The 20,291-nt window shown below is 43.5% G+C and overlaps 1 protein-coding gene across 4 annotated transcripts in view; it reads right to left on the minus strand.

Annotated features, from left to right (window-relative positions):
• Positions 1 to 20,291, minus strand: part of LOC110536542 (collagen alpha-1(XVIII) chain) — a 106,178-nt gene that overhangs the window by 17,672 nt on the left and 68,215 nt on the right. For all 4 annotated transcript variants that reach the window (XR_005034542.1, XR_005034541.1, XM_036934756.1 and 1 more), the window contains exons 14-28: positions 17,726 to 17,779; positions 17,565 to 17,600; positions 17,078 to 17,203; positions 13,277 to 13,312; positions 11,137 to 11,178; positions 10,627 to 10,689; positions 10,406 to 10,441; positions 10,207 to 10,290; positions 10,007 to 10,072; positions 8,746 to 8,808; positions 7,175 to 7,264; positions 7,054 to 7,089; positions 5,118 to 5,171; positions 4,859 to 4,915; positions 2,380 to 2,439 (exon numbers count right to left, since the gene is read on the minus strand). Coding sequence is in view for 2 of the 4 variants with exons in the window: in XM_036934756.1 (XP_036790651.1) it covers positions 2,380 to 2,439; positions 4,859 to 4,915; positions 5,118 to 5,171; positions 7,054 to 7,089; positions 7,175 to 7,264; positions 8,746 to 8,808; positions 10,007 to 10,072; positions 10,207 to 10,290; positions 10,406 to 10,441; positions 10,627 to 10,689; positions 11,137 to 11,178; positions 13,277 to 13,312; positions 17,078 to 17,203; positions 17,565 to 17,600; positions 17,726 to 17,779 (903 nt within the window). In the remaining 2 variants the exon portion in view is untranslated. The remainder of the gene's footprint in view (positions 1 to 2,379; positions 2,440 to 4,858; positions 4,916 to 5,117; positions 5,172 to 7,053; positions 7,090 to 7,174; positions 7,265 to 8,745; positions 8,809 to 10,006; positions 10,073 to 10,206; positions 10,291 to 10,405; positions 10,442 to 10,626; positions 10,690 to 11,136; positions 11,179 to 13,276; positions 13,313 to 17,077; positions 17,204 to 17,564; positions 17,601 to 17,725; positions 17,780 to 20,291) is intronic.

Raw genomic sequence — 20,291 nt, forward strand, 5'->3', positions numbered from 1 at the left:
CTACAGTACCTGATAATGACATGAACAGCTATAGTACCTGATAATGAAATGAACAGCTATAGTACCTGATAATGACATGAACAGCTACAGTACCTGATAATGACATGAACAGCTATAGTACCTGATAATGACATGAACAGCTACAGCACCTGATAATGACATGAACAGCTATAGTACCTGATAATGACATGAACAGCTATAGTACCTGATAATGGCATTAACAGCTACAGTACCCGATAATGACATGACCAGCTATAGTACCTGATAATGACAGGAACAGCTATAGTACCTGATAATGACATGAACAGCTATAGTACCTGATAATGACATGAACAGCTACAGTACCTGATAATGACATGAACAGCTATAGTACCTGATAATGACAGGAACAGCTATAGTACCTGATGATGATATGAACAGCTACAGTACCCGATAATGACATGAACAGCTATAGTACCTGATAATGACATGAACAGCTATAGTACCTGATAATGACATGAACAGCTATAGTACCTGATAATGACATGAACAGCTACAGTACCTGATAATGACATGAACAGCTATAGTACCTGATAATGACAGGAACAGCTATAGTACCTGATAATGACATGAACAGCTATAGTACCTGATAATGACATGAACAGCTACAGTACCTGATAATGACATGAACAGCTACAGTACCTGATAATGATATGAACAGCTATAGTACCTGATAATGACATGAACAGCTATAGTACCTGGTAATGACACGAACAGCTATAGTACCTGATAATGACATGAACAGCTATAGTACCTGATAATGACATGAACAGCTATAGTACCTGATAATGGCATTAACAGCTATAGTACCCGATAATGACATGACCAGCTATAGTACCTGATAATGACAGGAACAGCTATAGTACCTGATAATGACATGAACAGCTATAGTACCTGATGATGATATGAACAGCTACAGTACCCGATAATGACAGGAGCAGCTATAGTACCTGATAATGACATGAACAGCTATAGTACCTGATAATGACATGAACAGCTATAGTACCTGATAATGACATGAACAGCTATAGTACCTGATAATGACATGAACAGCTATAGTACCTGATAATGCCATGAACAGCTACAGTACCTGATAATGACATGAACAGCTATAGTACCTGATAATGACATGAACCGCTATAGTACCTGATAATGACATGAACAAGCTATATTATCTGATAATGACATGAACAGCTATAGTACCCGATAATGACATGAACAGCTACAGTACCTGATAATGACATGAACAGCTATAGTACCTGATAATGACATGAACAGCTATAGTACCTGATAATGACATGAACAGCTACAGTACCTGATAATGACATGAACAGCTATAGTACCTGATAATGACATGAACAGCTACAGCACCTGATAATGACATGAACAGCTATAGTACCTGATAATGACATGAACAGCTATAGTACCTGATAATGGCATTAACAGCTACAGTACCCGATAATGACATGACCAGCTATAGTACCTGATAATGACAGGAACAGCTATAGTACCTGATAATGACATGAACAGCTATAGTACCTGATGATGATATGAACAGCTACAGTACCCGATAATGACATGAACAGCTATAGTACCTGATAATGACATGAACAGCTATAGTACCTGATAATGACATGAACAGCTATAGTACCTGATAATGACATGAACAGCTACAGTACCTGATAATGACATGAACAGCTATAGTACCTGATAATGACATGAACAGCTATAGTACCTGATAATGCCATGAACAGCTACAGTACCTGATAATGACATGAACAAGCTATATTATCTGATAATGACATGAACAGCTATAGTACCCGATAATGACATGAACAGCTATAGTACCTGATAATGACATGACCAGCTATAGTACCTGATAATGACATGGACAGCTATAGTACCTGATAATGACATGAACAGCTATAGTACCTGATAATGACATGAACAGCTACAGTACCTGATAATGACATGAACAGCTATAGTACCTGATAATAACATGAACAGCTACAGCACCTGATAATGACATGAACAGCTATAGTACCTGATAATGACATGAACAGCTATAGTACCTGATAATGACATGAACAGCTATAGTACCTGATAATGACATGAACAGCTACAGTACCTGATAATGACATGAACAGCTATAGTACCTGATAATAACATGAACAGCTACAGCACCTGATAATGACATGAACAGCTATAGTACCTGATAATGACATGAACAAACATGGATATAGGAAGGGCCCCGATTGGCGGGCCACTGGCCCAATCATGTCACAAGACCTGGATTTGAACCTTTATTAAAAAATGGGGGGGGGGGGGGGTCATACTTACTCCTTTGGGGCAGTTGAACATTCCGGGACGTCCAGGGGGCCCGGGGGGGCCAGGGGATCCCTGAGAACAGAGACGGGGGAACAAGACAGTGACAGAGGAAGAGGAAAATATTAGAATCACCATTAGAGTTAAATGGGCAACATACTGGTTCAGAGTCACCATTAGAGTCGAATGGGCAACATACTGGTTCAGAATCACCATTAGAGTTGAATGGGCAACATACTGGTTCAGAATCACCATTAGAGTTGAATGGGCAACATACTGGTTCAGAATCACCATTAGAGTTGAATGGGCAACATACTGGTTCAGAATCACCATTAGAGTTGAATGGGCAACATACTGGTTCAGAATCACCATTAGAGTTGAATGGGCAACATACTGGTTCAGAATCACCATTAGAGTTGAATGGGCAACATACTGGTTCAGAATCACCATTAGAGTTGAATGGGCAACATACTGGTTCAGAATCACCATTAGAGTTGAATGGGCAACATACTGGTTCAGAATCACCATTAGAGTTGAATGGGCAACATACTGGTTCAGAGTCACCATTAGAGTTGAATGGGCAACATACTGGTTCAGAGTCACCATTAGAGTTGAATGGGCAACATACTGGTTCAGAGTCACCATTAGAGTTGAATGGGCAACATACTGGTTCAGAGTCACCATTAGAGTCGAATGGGCAACATACTGGTTCAGAGTCACCATTAGTTTACAATTGGCTCATTCATCCCCCTCCTCTCCCCTGTAACTATTCCCCAGGTCGTTGCTGCAAATGAGAACATGTTCTCAGTCAACTTACCTGGTAAAATAACGGATAAATAAAATAAAAAATAAATAGAGTCGAATGGGCAACATACTGGTTCAGAGTCACCATTAGAGTCGAATGGGCAACATACTGGTTCAGAATCACCATTAGAGTTGAATGGGCAACATACTGGTTCAGAATCACCATTAGAGTTGAATGGGCAACATACTGGTTCAGAATCACCATTAGAGTTGAATGGGCAACATACTGGTTCAGAGTCACCATTAGAGTCGAATGGGCAACATACTGGTTCAGAATCACCATTAGAGTCGAATGGGCAACATACTGGTTCAGAAGTCCATTTCACATCATTCATCCACAAACCTTCATAGTGGAACAACCCTTGATCTGCAGACTTCAGATATGACCACAAGTACACCAAGTCTGGTTAAAACTGTTCAGCCAGTTCGACCAACAGTAAAAGTGATGTCACAGACAGATATTGTTGCTTTACTGGAAGTAATCATCACAGTGAGGTAGGACCAGAGAAGTAATCATCATGGAACACTGAGGTAGGGCCAGGGAAGTAATCATCACAGTGAGGTAGGGCCAGGGAAGTAATCATCATAGTGAGGTAGGGCCAGGGAAGTAATCATCACTGTGAGGAAGGGCCAGGGAAGTAATCATCATAGTGAGGTAGGGCCAGGGAAGTAATCATCACAGTGAGGTAGGGCCAGGGAAGTAATCATCACAGTGAGGTAGGGCCAGGGAAGTAATCATCACAGTGAGGTAGGGCCAGGGAAGTAATCATCACAGTGAGGAAGGGCCAGGGAAGTAATCATCACAGTGAGGAAGGGCCAGGGAAGTAATCATCACAGTGAGGTAGGGCCAGGGAAGTAATCATCACAGTGAGGAAGGGCCAGGGAAGTAATCATCACAGTGAGGAAGGGCCAGGGAAGTAATCATCACAGTGAGGAAGGGCCAGGGAAGTAATCATCACAGTGAGGTAGGGCCAGGGAAGTAATCCTCACAGTGAGGAAGGGCCAGGGAAGTAATCATCACAGTGAGGTAGGGCCAGGGAAGTAATCATCACAGTGAGGTAGGGCCAGGGAAGTAATCATCACACTGAGTTAGGGCCAGGGAAGTAATCATCACAGTGAGTTAGGGCCAAGGAAGTAATCATCACAGTGAGTTAGGGCCAGGGAAGTAATCATCACACTGAGGTAGGGCCAGGGAAGTAATCATCACAGTGAGGTAGGGCCAGGGAAGTAATCATCACAGTGAGTTAGGGCCAGGGAAGTAATCATCACACTGAGGTAGGGCCAGGGAAGTAATCATCACAGTGAGGAAGGGCCAGGGAAGTAATCATCACAGTGAGGTAGGGCCAGGGAAGTAATCGTCATGGAACACTGAGGTAGGGCCAGGGAAGTAATCATCATGGAACACTGAGGTAGGGCCAGGGAAGTAATCATCATGGAACACTGAGGTAAGGCCAGGGAAGTAATCATCATGGAACACTGAGGTAAGGCCAGGAACCTCTGACACGTGTTGAGGAAAGCTGTCATACTGAAAGCAGTGCTGTTCTTTTCTGGCTTAGTGGGCGCCACTTTCAGATGTCTGCAGTACCGTTCGGGTCTGGCTAGGGGGCCCTCGTGAAGTGGTTGGCCCTAGTGCTGTGGTTCTCAAACCTTTGTCCCTGACCCATCATAATAGGGAGGGAGTTCAACTCACCGACACACCCACAGCGTCTCCTCTGTCTCCTTTATGCCCCATTATTCCGGGACGACCCTGTAGCGAGAGGCAAACCACATCATTAATGGAATGATGTCAATATGACCACATTCTGTAGTGTTCTGCATTTGTGTAACCCAAAAGAGTGCTCTTGGGTTTAGGCACTATATGTCACTAACACACATTCTCACTGCCATTGTTATCATTTGTAGACGACAAGGTTAAAATAACATCTCAAATCATAATGTGCGGTACTTACCGGACGACCAGGATAGCCATATTCTCCTTTGGGTCCTTCTGGCCCAATGGGACCCTGTAAAAAACAACACAGCAGCAGTGTTTCCCTTTGTATTTCAACCCTCAGCAGGTGACAAAGATACAGTTTATTTCGGAAGTTTACATACAATTAGGTTGGAGTCATTAAAACTCGTTTTTCATCCACTCCACAAATTTCTTGTTAAGAAACTATAGTTTTGGGAAATCGGTTAAGACATCTACTTTGTGCATGACACAAGCAATTTTTCCAACAACTGTTTACAGACAGATTATTTCACTTATAATTCACTGTATCCCAATTCCAGTGGGTCAGAAGTTTACATACACTAAGTTGACTGTGCCTTTAAACAGCTTGGAAAATTCCAGAAAAGTATGTAATGGCTTTAGAAGCTTCTGATAGGCTACTTGACATCATTTGAGTCAATTGGAGGTGTACCTGTGGATGTATTTCAAGGCCTACCTTCAAACTCAGTGCCTCTTTGCTTGACAGCATGGGAAAATCAAAAGAAATCAGCCAAGACCTCAGAAAGGAAATTGTAGACCTCCACAAGTCTGATTCATCATTGGGAGCAATTTCCAAACGCCTGAAGGTACCACATTCATCTGTACAAACAATAGTACGCAAGTATAAACACCATGGGACCACGCTGCCATCATACCGCTCAGGAAGTAGACACGTTCTGTCTCCTAGAGATGAATGTACTTTGGCGCAAAAAGTGCAAAGGACCCTGTGAAGATGCTGGAGGAAACAGGTAGAAAAGTGTCTATATCCACAGTAAAACAAGTCCTATATCGACAGCAAGGACGAAGCCACTGCTCCAAAACCCCCATAAAAAAGCCAAACTACGGTTTCCAACTGCACATGGGGACAAAGATCATACTTTTGGAGAAATGTCCTCTGGTCTGATGAAACAAAAATAAAACTGTTTGGCCACAATGACCATCGTTATGTTTGGAGGAGAAAGGGGGAGGCTTGCAAGCCGAAGAACACCATCCCAACCATGACGCACGGGGGTGGCAGCATCATGTTGTGGGGGTGCTTTGCTGCAGGAGGGACTGGTGCACTTCACAAAATAGATGGCATCATGAGGCAGGAAAATTATGTCAATATATTGAAGCAACATCTCAAGACATCAGTCAGGAAGTTCAAGCTTGGTCGCAAATGGATCTTCCAAATGGACAATGACCCCAAGCATACTTCCAAAGTTGTGGCAAAACGGCTTAAGGACAACAAAGTCAAGGTATTGGAGTGGCCATCACAAAGCCCTGACCTCAATCCTGTAGAAAATTTGTGGGCAGAACTGAAAAGGCGTGTGCGAGCAAGGAGGCCTACAAACCTGACTCAGTTACACCAGCTATGTCAGGAGGAATGGGCCAAAATTCACCCAATTTATTGTGGGAAGCTTGTAGAAGGCTACCCGAAACGTTTGACACAAGTTATAAAATTTAAAGGCAATGCTACCAAATAGTAATTGAGTGTATGTGAACTTCTGGCCCATTGGGAATGAAAGAAAGAAAAATAATTATCTCTATTATTATTCTGACATTTTACATTCTAACAATAAAGTGGTGATCCTAACTGACCTAAGACAGGAGATTTTTTACTAGGATTAAATGTCAGGAAATGTGATAAACTGAGTTTAAATGTAGTTGGCTAAGGTGTATGTAAACTTCCGATTTCAACTGTATATCCTCATGAAGCTGCATCCTGATGAAGATACATCGCAGGTCCGTAATATTCCCGAAAATATGCATTGTCTGGATTAGGGGGCCTAGAGGCAGGCCTGTATGTGCATATGCAAAAAATGGTTCCAGAACACTTTGAAAGAAAGCAGCTGCTGTAACACGACAAGAGAAGATGTTGAGGGGGGGGTTACTACAAAGGGTAGTGTCAGATTAAGAAGCCAATAAAGTCTTACCATAACTCCAGCTGGCCCAGGAACACCACAATCGCCCTGCGAAAGAGTGAAGATACAAAGTGGATCGTCTGACACAAGTATCGAACTTTGACCGAGGAAACACTGTGCGGGTAAGACTAACCTTGATCCCTTTGGGGCCCTGTGGCCCTGTGAGTTCAGACATCATAGACCTGTCTGCTGCAACCATGGCCCCTGGCTCACCCTTCTCGCCCTGCAAACACACGTGACCAATAACACGATATACATACAGTCAAATGACAATAAGACGATATACATACACGTACAATCAAATGACAATCATACATACTGTAGACACATGAGCACAACCCCTCCTCCGTACACACACCCAGGGGTAATGTGCAGCACATGCATGTTGAAGCAGCATGAGCACCTCTCAGAGAAAGGAAAACATTACATAATAATCTCATTCATGTTGTTCCACAGACCTTGGGACTGAAGCATATTGTCTATGGCTGCTCAGTCTGGAACCCATTAGCAGGCTTATACACATCAATGCCCTGAGTGCAGCAACTAGCTTTAATCATAAGCACTGGCGTTCAGTTTCACACTTTGAATTGATTGAAACCCAAAAGGCTTTGAGCCTGTATATTTGATGTTGATTCAGTCCAGTGCAGAAAAGGTCACATAGTATTTATTACATTTTAGCAGACATTTTTGTACTGGTCTCCCGTAGCCTGGAGGCCCATGGGAATCGACCCCACAATCGTGGCGTTGCGAGTGCCATGTGCTACCATCTGAACCACACGGGACACAATAGGAAATCCTGGGCTCTTCAGTCGTTTCCTTTTCACATGGTGACCCTAGCGGAATTTTGAGCATAGCGGAATTCTGGCCCTAGTGGAATTCTGACCCTAGTGGAATTCTGGCCCTAATGGAATTCTGACCCTAGTGGAATTCTGGCCCTAATGGAATTCTGACCCTAGTGGAATTCTGACCCTAGTGGAATTCTGGCCCTAATGGAATTCTGACCCTTGTGGAATTCTGACCCTTGTGGAATTCTGACCCTAGCGGAATTCTGACCCTAGCGGAATTCTGACCCTAGTGCAATTCTGACTCTAGCGGAATTCTGACCCTAGTGGAATTCTGGCCCTAATGGAATTCTGACCCTAGTGGAATTCTGACCCTAGTGGAATTCTGGCCCTAATGGAATTCTGACCCTTGTGGAATTCTGACCCTTGTGGAATTCTGACCCTAGCGGAATTCTGACCCTAGCGGAATTCTGACCCTAGTGCAATTCTGACTCTAGCGGAATTCTGACCCTAGTGCAATTCTGACCCTAGTGGAATTCTGAGCACAGCGGAATTCTGACTCAAGTGGAATTCTGAGCATAGCGGAATTCTTAAAGGGATAGTGCGTAATTTTTCAACTTCCCCAGAGTAAGATGAACTCATAGATACCATTTGTATGTCTCTGCATGCAATTTGAAGGAAGTTGAAGGTAGTTTCACGAGCCATTGCTAACTGGCATTAGAGCAATGGACTGGAAGCTGTTCCTGTAGAATTCGTCATTGCGCTAACGCCACTGTTCATAGCAACTTCTTTCAAACTGCATGCAGAGACATAAAACATGTATACCATTAGTTCATCTGATTCTGGCAAGTAGAAAAAGTTCTTAGTTGCCAAAATGTGGAACTATCCCGTTAAAATGAAAACACACAACACACACACTTACCTTTAAGCCTGGGGGCCCTATGGTCCCTGGATTCCCCAAGTCCCCCTTTGGACCCCGCGGCCCCTGGGAATTATCATTGTAAATGTAGGTAAATAACCAAAAGAAATCCATCAACAAGAACAGACACATCTACAACAGCTATACTCATAGGCAGACAGCGGGCCGAATCCGGACCCAGAACAGGGTCAATACAAACCGATCATTTTCTTTCTTTTTTTTTAGGAATTCGGTCAGGATTCGACTCCTGGTATCATATGAACACACATAAGACATGGAACAGTTGTAGAATTGCAAGAAATTAGCTTTAAAACTGCTACAGTTTCCCTTCGCTCGATGGCATAATGGGGCGAATATCCATCAGGACCTTTGCCACCTAGGAAATGTGTGTGACAGGACCGTATCCAATAGTATGAGAACCCTGATCGACTACAACACTATCTCTCTCCTATCAGTAAGTATCTGTCCAACTGCACAGTATAAAGTTTGCACTGTCAAGTTCATCCCAAACGCGTGTTCCGCATACTGTATATTCTGCAATAGAGAAAGGACAGACACAATACCATGGTAACCCTACCAACAGATCCTCTGAGCAGTAAGAGAGAAAATCTGATTTGTTTTTACTATCGTATGAATTATGGACCCATACAAAAAACAAAAACAATAGTGTGTTTCAAGGCCCTGTCAAGGGGTCACGTTCCAATGAATCCAACAAAATGACCGAATTAACCGCCAGTCACAGATAAATACAGGTAAATGCATCTCTCATAGCCTGGACCTAATTGTCTTTTGGGACACACAGATAAATACAGGTAAATGCATCTCTCATAGCCTGGACCTAATTGTCTTTTGGGACACAGATAAATACAGATAAATGCATCTCTCATAGCCTGGACCTAATTGTCTTTTGGGACACACAGATAAATACAGATAAATGCATCTCTCATAGCCTGGACCTAATTGTCTTTTGGGACACAAAAAAACCTGTTTAAACCAATTTTATGACCATACATTACAGATATTATTACAGCAATTTGAAACAAATCTTTGATGTGATTCCAGCCATTTCTCAACATAATTAGCTTTTTTTGGGGAGTGAGTACGTCAACAGTGTTCTGTCACATAATCTTATGAAGGCCATTTAAAGAACATCAAGAGGGCAATCTGAAAACATATTAACACACACACACACACACACACACACACACACACACACACACACACACACACACACACACACACACACACACACACGTCTACTCACCCTGAGCCCCTGAGATTCCAGCAGCCCTGAGAAGTTAAACACACCCTCTGTATCACTGAGCAGGACCTGAGGTAGGACAGAGAGGAGAGACAGTGAGATCACTATCAACATCCATATTAAAACTATCCTATCAGAGAGCATCGGTAGGGGTGATAACAATGACTTTAATAACACCTAATTACTTTCTAACATCCTCTTACATCCTGGAGGTTGATAACAGGTCCCGAAGACCCAGGAGGTCCTGGAGGGCCGGGGAAACTGAAACCGTCCCGACCTCTCTCTCCCTGACAACAGAACACAAGGTTAGATGAACCAAGAACAGGGCCAGCCTGGTTGGCTCCAGAAGGATTAACTCATAAAAGATTAACAGGAACGGAGTCAGGAGGAGTGATAGTGTACCTTTGGTCCCATATCACCTTGGTCCCCCTTCGCTCCCTGCATGGAAGAAATGGCAAACAACTATCATGACAAAAGAGAACTGAGACCTGAGACAGTTTTATGATGAACCTACAAGAACAACTGTAAAGAGGATAAAGATAGATTAGAATACTATAAAAATCAGGAAAGGAAACAAAGGAGAGAGATTGAATTGGACAGTAAAAATCAGGTGATGTACTGACTGTATGCCCTGGCAGTCCATCCAGCCCAGAGGCCCCGGTTGCTCCTGGAGCACCAGGCTCCCCCTAGAGGAACACAGAGGAAATGGTTGAGGGGAAGGTTTTAGACCTTTAGATGCCTGTGAGTGACCCACCCACCTAACATAGCCCAAAATTGGCCCAAAATCTACCTCATCTGAGTAATTAATGAGTGAGACTTCTGAAAACCTCTTTATCTTAATGACGAGATTGTAGATTAATTACACTTTCCTATATGAATCACATCTACAGTTGGGAATTGTACTAGGGCATAGATGCTTAGTGCTTTGGGAATTGCTGGTGGTGGGTATGCAGATGATGTACAGTCCCTGAGAGGGTTAAAAAGCAAGATGGCCATCTCTGGCCCTGCCTGTGCACATATGTGTCAGAGAGGAATTCATTGGAAATTAGCGGAATAATAGGAACCACATGGTGCGGAAGTCGGCACTTCCTCTCTGAGGATAAATGGGAACCAGTTGAGTCGAGAGGACGCACCTTTACCGCTACACCAGGAAGCCCGTCCTGCCCGTCTTCGCCCTGTGAGGGAGAAACAAAATGGCGGTCAGTATGGGAACTTTTTACAGGTATGTGGAAGCACATATTCTGACACATAGAGAGAGGAAGACATTGAGAGACAGAGATACATTACAGTGCATTCAGAAAGTATTCAGACCCCTTCACTTTTTCCACATTTTGTTATGTTACAGTCTTATTCTAAATTTAATAAAAAATATATATTTTTATTCTCATTAATCTCTATACAATACCCTATAATGACAAAGCAAAAACAAGGTTTCAAAAAATACTTTCCGAACGCACTGTGTGCCACAGATGTTTTAATTATTAGCTTGGTCCATTTGAAGCCCATTGGAAGTATTGTAAGATTTCGATCCTATGATCTTATACACCACCAGACATGCCACCAGGGGTCTTTTCATAGTACCCAAATCCAGAACAAATTCAAGAAAGCGTACAGTATTATATAGAGCCCTTATTTAATGGAACTTCCTTCCATCTCATTTTGCTCAAATAAACAGCAAACCTGGGTTAAAAACAGATAAAGCAACACCTCACAACGCCTCTCCCCTGTTTGACCTAGATAGTCTGTGTGTATGTATTGATATGTAGGCTACGTATTGATGATGTAGTTCTGTTCTTGAGCTGTTGTCTATTCATGTTCTGTATTATGTTTTATGTGTTGTGTGGAACCCCAGGAAGGGTTGCTGCTGCTATAGCAACAGCTAATGGGGATCCTAATAAAATGCCAAAATATGCTTGATTGATTCTATGATTCATATGACTGATACTTTAAGTGGCGTGCAGTAGGATGTGAACAAGGGCCTTCTAGATAAGGAGTGGTGTGCAGTAGGATGTGAACAAGGGCCTTCTAGATAAGGAGTGGCGTGCAGTAGGATGTGAACAAGGGACCTTCTAGATAAGGAGTGGCGTGCAGTAGGACTGAACAAGGAACCTTCTAGATAACGAGTGGCGTGCAGTAGGATGTGAACAAGGGCCTTCTAGATAAGGAGTGGCGTGCAGTAGGATGTGAACAAGGGCCTTCTAGATAAGGAGTGGTGTGCAGTAGGATGTGAACAAGGGCCTTCTAGATAAGGAGTGGCGTGCAGTAGGATGTGAACAAGGGACCTTCTAGATAAGGAGTGGCGTGCAGTAGGATGTGAACAAGGAACCTTCTAGTTAACGAGTGGCGTGCAGTAGGACTGAACAAGGGACCTTCTAGTTAACGAGTGGCGTGCAGTAGGATGTGAACAAGGGCCTTCTAGATAAGGAGTGGCGTGCAGTAGGATGTGAAGAAGGGACCTTCTAGTTAACGAGTGGCGTGCAGTAGGACTGAACAAGGAACCTTCTAGATACGGAGTGGCTTGCAGTAGGACTGAACAAGGAACCTTCTAGTTAACGAGTGGCATGCAGTAGGACTGAACAAGGAACCTTCTAGATAAGGAGTGGCGTGCAGTAGGACTGAACAAGGAACCTTCTAGTTAACGAGTGGCGTGCAGTAGGACTGAACAAGGAACCTTCTAGATAAGGAGTGGCGTGCAGTAGGACTGAACAAGGAACCTTCTAGATAAGGAGATGTTTGTCTTCTGCCACACTCAGTGGTGAAACAAGTGAGTCACACTTCACACCAACGATCTAATACATGTTCACATTTTAGACAGACTACTGTGTCTAGTATATACAGACTACTGTGTCTAGTATATACAGACTACTGTGTCTAGTATATACAGACTACTGTGTCTAGAAAAACAGATGACTGTGTCTAGTATATACAGACTACTGTGTCTAGAAAAACAGACGACTGTGTCTAGTATATACAGACTACTGTGTCTAGAAAAACAGACGACTGTGTCTAGTATATACAGACTACTGTGTCTAGAAAAACAGATGACTACATACATGAGAACATCCAAGAGTCACGAAAATACTGCCGACGGCAAGTATACGTTGACCTTGATGTCAGGTTGAAGTGTGTTTTTCGAGAGTAGCTTCCTTCCATAGATGGCTTTTACCACAGTCGATGGATAGCAATGATGGTACAGGATATTGTATTGAAACATGCCTGATAGGTACATTGAGTAAAGCCACTATGTCAGTGATAGAAGACACGAGGGACTACCTTGGGTCCTGGACGGCCAGGTTTATCAAAAGGTCCCTGTGGAAAGCACCAGAAAAAGAATTATTGTCAGTATTAATCGTACTTATTTTCATATTAATATCATACTTATGAGCGAAAGGGTTGAAGTCCCAGCGTCGGCATAAGAAACCACTCTTTGTGTTCGAACCTGAATACTTCTGGCCATCACTGCCCCAAAGCCACCCAGTTCCCTAGAACCCTTCATGTCCTGCAAACAACATACAGTCAATGACAACTGATGTGTGCTAACGAAACATCTGGCACAAAATGGTTGCCGGGCATCACTAAGGTGGGTGGCTACACATTGGCAGAGAAGTAGAGGCGAAACTAGATGATTTACTACGCCCAAAAATCTATCCTCGTGAGATAAGAATGCAACATACGTCAAATCAAATGAGATACAGTAATACAGTATACAGAATACAGTAAATTGCTTACTTACAAATCCCCTAACAAACAATGCAGTTTAAAAAAAATATGGATAAAAATAAGAAATAAAAGTAACAAGTAATTAAAGAGCAGCAGTAAAATAACAATAGTGAGACTGTATACAGGGGGTACCGGTACAGAGTCAATGTGCGGGGAACCGGTTAGTTGAGGTAATATGTACATGTAGGTAGAGTTATTAAAGTGACTATGCATAGATGGTAACAATAGAGAGTATCAGCGGTGGGGGGTGGCAATGCAAATAGTCTGCAAATAGATTAAATGTTCAGGAGTCTTATGGCTTGGGGGTAGAAGCTGTTTAGAAGCCTCTTGGACCTAGACTCCAGTACCACTTGCAATGCAGTAGCAGAGATAACATTCTATGACTAGGGTGGCTGGAGTCTGACAATTTTTAGGGCCTTCCTCTGACACCACCTAGTATAGAGGTCCTGGATGGAAGGAAACTTGTTCCCAGTGATGTACTGGGCTGCCTTGCGGTCGAAGGCCGAGCAGTTGCCATACCAGGCAGTGATGCAACTGGGCAGCTGTAGAACCTTTTGAGGATCTGAAGAGCCGTGACAAATCTTTTCAGTCTCCTGAGGGGGAATAGGTTAGTCATGCTTAGTCCTCTTTTTCTGTAGTCCACGATCATCTCCTTTGTCTTGATCAAGTTGAAGGAGAGGTTGTCCTGGCACCATATGGTCAGGTCTCTGACCTCTTCCCTATAGGCTGTCTCGTCGTTGTCGGTGATCAGACCTACCACTGTTGCGTCATCAGCAAACTTAATAACGGTGTTCGAGTCGTGCCTGGCTGTGCAGTCATGAGTAAACAGGGAGTACAGGAGGGGACTAGGCACGCATCCATGAGGGGCCCCTGTGTTGAGGATCAGCGTGGCGGAAGTGTTGTTACCTACCCTTACCACCTGGTGGCGGCCTGTCAGGAAGTCCAGGATCCAGTTGCAGAGGGAGGTGTTTAGTCCCAGGGTCCTTAGTTTATTGATGAGCTTTGAGGGCACTATGGTGTTGTACACTGAGCTGTAGTCAATGAATAGCATTCTCACATAGGTGTTTCTTTTGTCCAGGTGGGAAAGGACAGTGTGGAGTGCAATAGAGATTGCATCATCTGTGGATCTGTTGGGGCGGTATGCAAATTTGGAGTGGGTCTAGGGTTTCTGGGATAATGGTGTTGATGTGAGCCATGACCAGCCTTTCAAAGCACTTCATGGCTACAGATGTGAGTGCTACGGGTTGGTCGTCATTTAGGCAGGTTATCTTAGTGTTCTTGGGCACAGGCACTATGGTGGTCTGCTTGAAACATGTTGGTATTACAGACTCAGACAGGGAAAGGTTGAAAATGTCAGTGGAGACACTTGCCAGTTGGTCAGCGCATGCTCGCAGTACATTTCCTGGTAATCCGTCTGGCCCCGCGGCCTTGTGAATGTTGACCTGTTTAAAAGTTTTACTCACATTGGCTGCAGAGAGCTTGATCACACAGTCTTCCGGAACAGCTGGTGCTCTCATGCATGTTTTAGTGTTATTTGCCTCGAAGCGAGCATAGAAGTAGTTTAGCTTGTCTGGTAGGCTCGTGTCACTGGGCAGCTCTCGGCTTGCTTCCCTTTGTAGTCTGTAATGGTTTGCAAGCCCTGCTACGTGCGACGAGTGTCAGAGCCGGTGTATTACGATTCGATCTTAGTCCTGTATTGAAGCTTTGCCTGTTTGATGGTTCGTCGGAGGGCATAGCGGGATTTCTTATAAGCTTCCGGGTTAGAGTCCCGCTCCTTGAAAGCGACAGCTCTAGCCTTTAGCTAAGTGCAGATGTTGCCTGTAATCCATGGCTTCTGGTTGGGGTATGTACTGTGGGGATGACGTCATCGATGCACTTATTGATGAAGCCAATGACTGATGTGGTGTACTCCTCAATGCCATCAGAGGAATCCCGGAACATATTCCAGTCTGTGATAGCAAAACAGTCCTGTAGTTTAGCATCTGCTTCATCTGACCACTTTTTTATTGATCTAGTCACTAGTGCTTCCTGCTTTAATTTTTGCTTGTAAGCAGGAATCAGTAGGATAGAATTATGGTCAGATTTGCCAAATGGAGGGCGAGGGAGAGCTTTGTATGCGTCTCTGTGTGTGGAGTATAGGTGTGGTTCAGAGTTATTTTCCCTCTGGTTGCACATTTAACATGCTGATAGAAATTTGGTAAAACACATTTAAGTTTCACTGCATTAAAGTCCCAGGCTACTAAGAGCGCCACCTCTGGAGGGGCGTTTTCTTGTTTGCTGATGGTGGAATACAGCTCATTCAATGCTGTCTTAGTTCCAGCCTCAGTCTGTGGTGGTATGTAAACAGCTATGAAAAATACAGATGAAAACTCTCTAGGTAGATAGTGTGGTCTACAGCTTATCATGAAATACTCTACCTCAGGCGAGCAATAGCTCGAGACTTGCTTAGATATCGTGCACCAGCTGTTATTTACATTTGTATGTTGATAGTGTCATTGTTAAGCCACGACTTTGTGAAACATAAGATATTACAGTTTTGAATGTCCTGTTGGTAGTTTAATCTTCCGCGTAGATCATCAATTTTATTCTCCAAAGATTGCACGTTTGCTAGCAGAATGGAAGGATGTGGAGGTTTATTTGATCGCATACAAATTCTCCGAAGGCAGCCCGCCCTCCGGCCCCATTTTCTCTGCCTCCTCTTCATGCAAATCACAGAGATCTGGGCCTGTTCCCGAGAAAGCAGTATATAATTCGCGTTGGGCTCATCAGACTCGTTAAAGGAAAAAAAAGGATTCTGCCAGTCCGTGGTGAGTAATCACAGTTCTGATGTCCAGAAGTTATTTTCGGCCATAAGAGACGGTAGCGGCAATATTATGTACAAAATAATAAGGTACAAACAATGCAAAATAAACAAACAAAAACCACAATCGGTTGGGGACACATAAAACATCAGCCTTCTTCTCTGGTGCCATTGTTACATCATGTACAGTATGTTTAAAAAAAATAATATTTTTAAAATATTTTTTTTTAGCCCTTTTTCTCCCCAATTTCGTGGTATCCAATTGTTTTAGTATCTACTATCGTGTCTCATCGCTACAACTCCCGTACGGACTCGGGAGAGACGAAGGTTGAAAGTCATGCGTCCTCCGATACACAACCCAACCAAGACGCACTGCTTCTTAACACAGCGCGCATCCAACCCGGAAGCCAGACGCACCAATGTGTTAGGGTTAGGGTTAGGGTTAGGGTCTCTGATGGCACAGCTGGTGCTGCAGTACAGCACCCTTAACCACGGAGGTACCGTATGTTTTTGACCCTCTGACAAACAGGAGAGCTGAGTGAGTGAAATCATACCTCCAGGTCCAAGCTGAAGCCCCGTCCTGGGGGTCCCGGTAGCCCAGGGGGCCCCCTCAGACCCGGCTTTCCCTCTGGTCCCTCTGAGCCGGGCAGACCTGGGAACCCTGCAGCACCTGGCTCCCCCTAGGAGAGAAACACAATGGTTCAGTCCAATAACCTCCTCAAGCAAAATGTTTTGCATATGTGAAGGAACTGGATGGGTCTAAGTATTATGAAGCCCATTGGAAGGCTAGGTGAAGGCATCACAGTAGCTTAGACCAATCGTTTCCTTTAGATCTGCAACCACTGATTGAGATGGGGCTAGATGTTGATTTTGGAGCATACAGTCTTCTATTTATTTGGTTCTGGTTATTAGCAGTAATTATCCCTGGCTTCATATGTAGAGACCAGCTGTGTTTGGGTTGATTAGTGGTTAAAAGCAGTTGTGGTTTTTAGGGTCACTTCTAGGTTGGGGAGTAATGGATTGGCATGACTCAAACTGTACCTTTGGTCCATGTGTTCCGCTCAGACCCGGCTCACCCTGTCAAAGAAAATGTTTCAATCAAATGAAATCCAATGTTCTTCAAGAAGCCCTTTTTATTTTTTTTAATTTTATTTTTACAATCACTACACAGGATATCAGAGTTCTACATCCATTAGTCGTACCTTCTCTCCTCTCTCGCCAGCTGGACCAGGGAACCCGTCATTCCCATCAACGCCCTGGGAAATAGAATAGAATAGATTAGATGTATTTAGGCGTAATATTTCTGTCTAGTACGGGATCTCTCCTATCGTCTGATTCTATTTGGCTAAGAAGTGTCGGAGCTGACAGCGCAGCAAGACTGTAGATTTATTTCCACCTTTCTAATTTAGAAATAATTTTCTATTCAGAAGAGCCAGAACTCAATTCAAAGTTTCAATGATGACAACTAAGATGAGATCAATGTCCTGTATGTAATCCTTTCCCACAGTTAGTAAAAGCCTCATGTATTTCCATGTCAAAAGGCCATGGGGCTTTCATGAGGCTTTTGTCCAGCTGCAGTCAGAAAGCCATTAGCTCACTGAGTGAAGATTACATTGCTGCTTCATGGCTTCTTAACCTTTTCATATGAGACTCTTTTAAGATCTTTGACTCCATTGGTCCATTGTTAATGGTCTTATTGTACTTTGTGAATCGTATCGTGAAACAAACTTAAAATGGTTTCTCTACAGATTAGGCGAGAGATCATTGACCTCAGCAATAACATTCTGTAATCTGTCATTCAGGCTGTTAAGCAATACCTCACCACTAGGAAAGTAAATCACCTTTGACCACAGATCTAGGATCAGACTAACCAACCAGCTACCTCCGATCCAGGGCTGAAAAAAAAGACCTGACTCTGTATCATTGGATAACACCGACTTTGCCCTGGTCTGTCAAACACGGAGGGTTGGAATTCCCATAGTGCTCTGTGATCAAGGTCCCTGGCTTTGAGCAGGCGAGACGTCAGAGCTGTAAACATGTTCTAAGGAGGGAAGGCTAGGCAGCTTCTATTGTGTGGTGCAGACCACAGAGAGAGATAGAGGGGCGAGGGACGCTGGCAGGGATTGTGGTTACCGTTGCAAAGGGGAGCAGACTTGCTTATAAACACAGAGCTCCTTTTACAGCTTGGCTATAAGACTGGGTGACACACAGTGCTCCAAAAGAGAACTTCAAAGAGCTGGTATCTAAGTGATGTCACTACTGTGCTCCTTCTAGATTGAGTAACAGATATGCAACACTAATAAAACGTCCCTTCTTTTTCACATTTACAAACATGCTTAAGACAGGGTTTTAAACTTCAGTATACGGGTTATCTAACCATTATATAACCACATCGGTCGTTAACAAACTTAACCGTTTGTGATTAAAAGTGAAATTCCAACGCACTTTTTGAAACCGTTAAAAATAAAACTGTAATATATAAGAACATGTCATGCCTCCATGCCTCTGTCTACAGCCCTCCTCCCCCAAATCAACACAGGGCATCATCAAACGCACTACAACTTGTCAAGGCAGCCAGATCAATGTCACCAGGGTCCAGCTCTGTGGTGACCTCGCCATGGTGACAGTTACTCTGGGTGCCTCAGTCGTCCGTTCAATCACTCACAAACATGGGGCCTCCAGAACCTTCTGGGTTTAAGCAAGCAGAACAAATTGCAGGGTTGTGGGGGAAGTATGGGATTTTTAGATGGTTTCCAGGAATCTCTTGTCATGTAGCGGGCAGAGCTGTGCTAAAGGGTTGCATGAAGGTTGCTACTGGGCTTGACAAACCTTTGGCAGACACCTGGGGGATTCATTATTAACCTGGGGGATTAACTATTAACCTGGGGGATTAACTATTAACCTGGGGGATTCATTATTAACCTGGGGGATTAACCTGGGGGATTCATTATTAACCTGGGGGATTCATTATTAACCTGGGGGATTAACTATTAACCTGGGGGATTCATTATTAACCTGGGAGATTAACTATTAACCTGGGAGATTAACTATTAACCTGGGGGATTAACCTGGAGGATTAACTATTAACCTGGGGGATTAACCTGGAGGATTAACTATTAACCTGGGGGATTAACTATTAACCTGGGGGATTAACCTGGGGGATTAATTGTTAACCTGGGGGATGAACTATTAACCTTGGGGATTCATTATTAACCTGGGGGATTAATTATTAACCTGGGGGATTAACTATTAACCTGGGGGATTAACCTGGGGGATTAATTATTAACCTGGGGGATGAACTATTAACCTTGGGGATTAATTATTAACCTGGGGGATTAATTATTAACCTGGGGGATTAACTATTAACCTGGGGGATTAACTATTAACCTGGGGGATTAACCCGGGGGATTCATTATTAACCTGGGGATTAACTATTAACCTGGGGGATTAACTATTAACCTGGGGGATTAACTATTAACCTGGGGGATTAACTATTAACCTGGGGGATTAACCTGGGGGATTAATTATTAACCTGGGGGATGAACTATTAACCTGGGGGATTAATTATTAACCTGGGGGATTAACTATTAACCTGGGGGATTAACCTGGGTGTAACGGTTTTCTGTATGTGAAGGAGAGTCGGACCAAAATGCAGCATGTAGATTGCGATCCATGTTTTAATGAACAAACGTAAAACACGAATCAATGCAAACACTACAAAAATAAAGAACGTGATGAACGTAACGAAAACCTAAAACAGCCTATCTG

This window comes from Oncorhynchus mykiss, chromosome 11 (genome assembly GCF_013265735.2).
Source record: "Oncorhynchus mykiss isolate Arlee chromosome 11, USDA_OmykA_1.1, whole genome shotgun sequence".
NCBI classification, from domain to species: domain Eukaryota; kingdom Metazoa; phylum Chordata; class Actinopteri; order Salmoniformes; family Salmonidae; genus Oncorhynchus; species Oncorhynchus mykiss.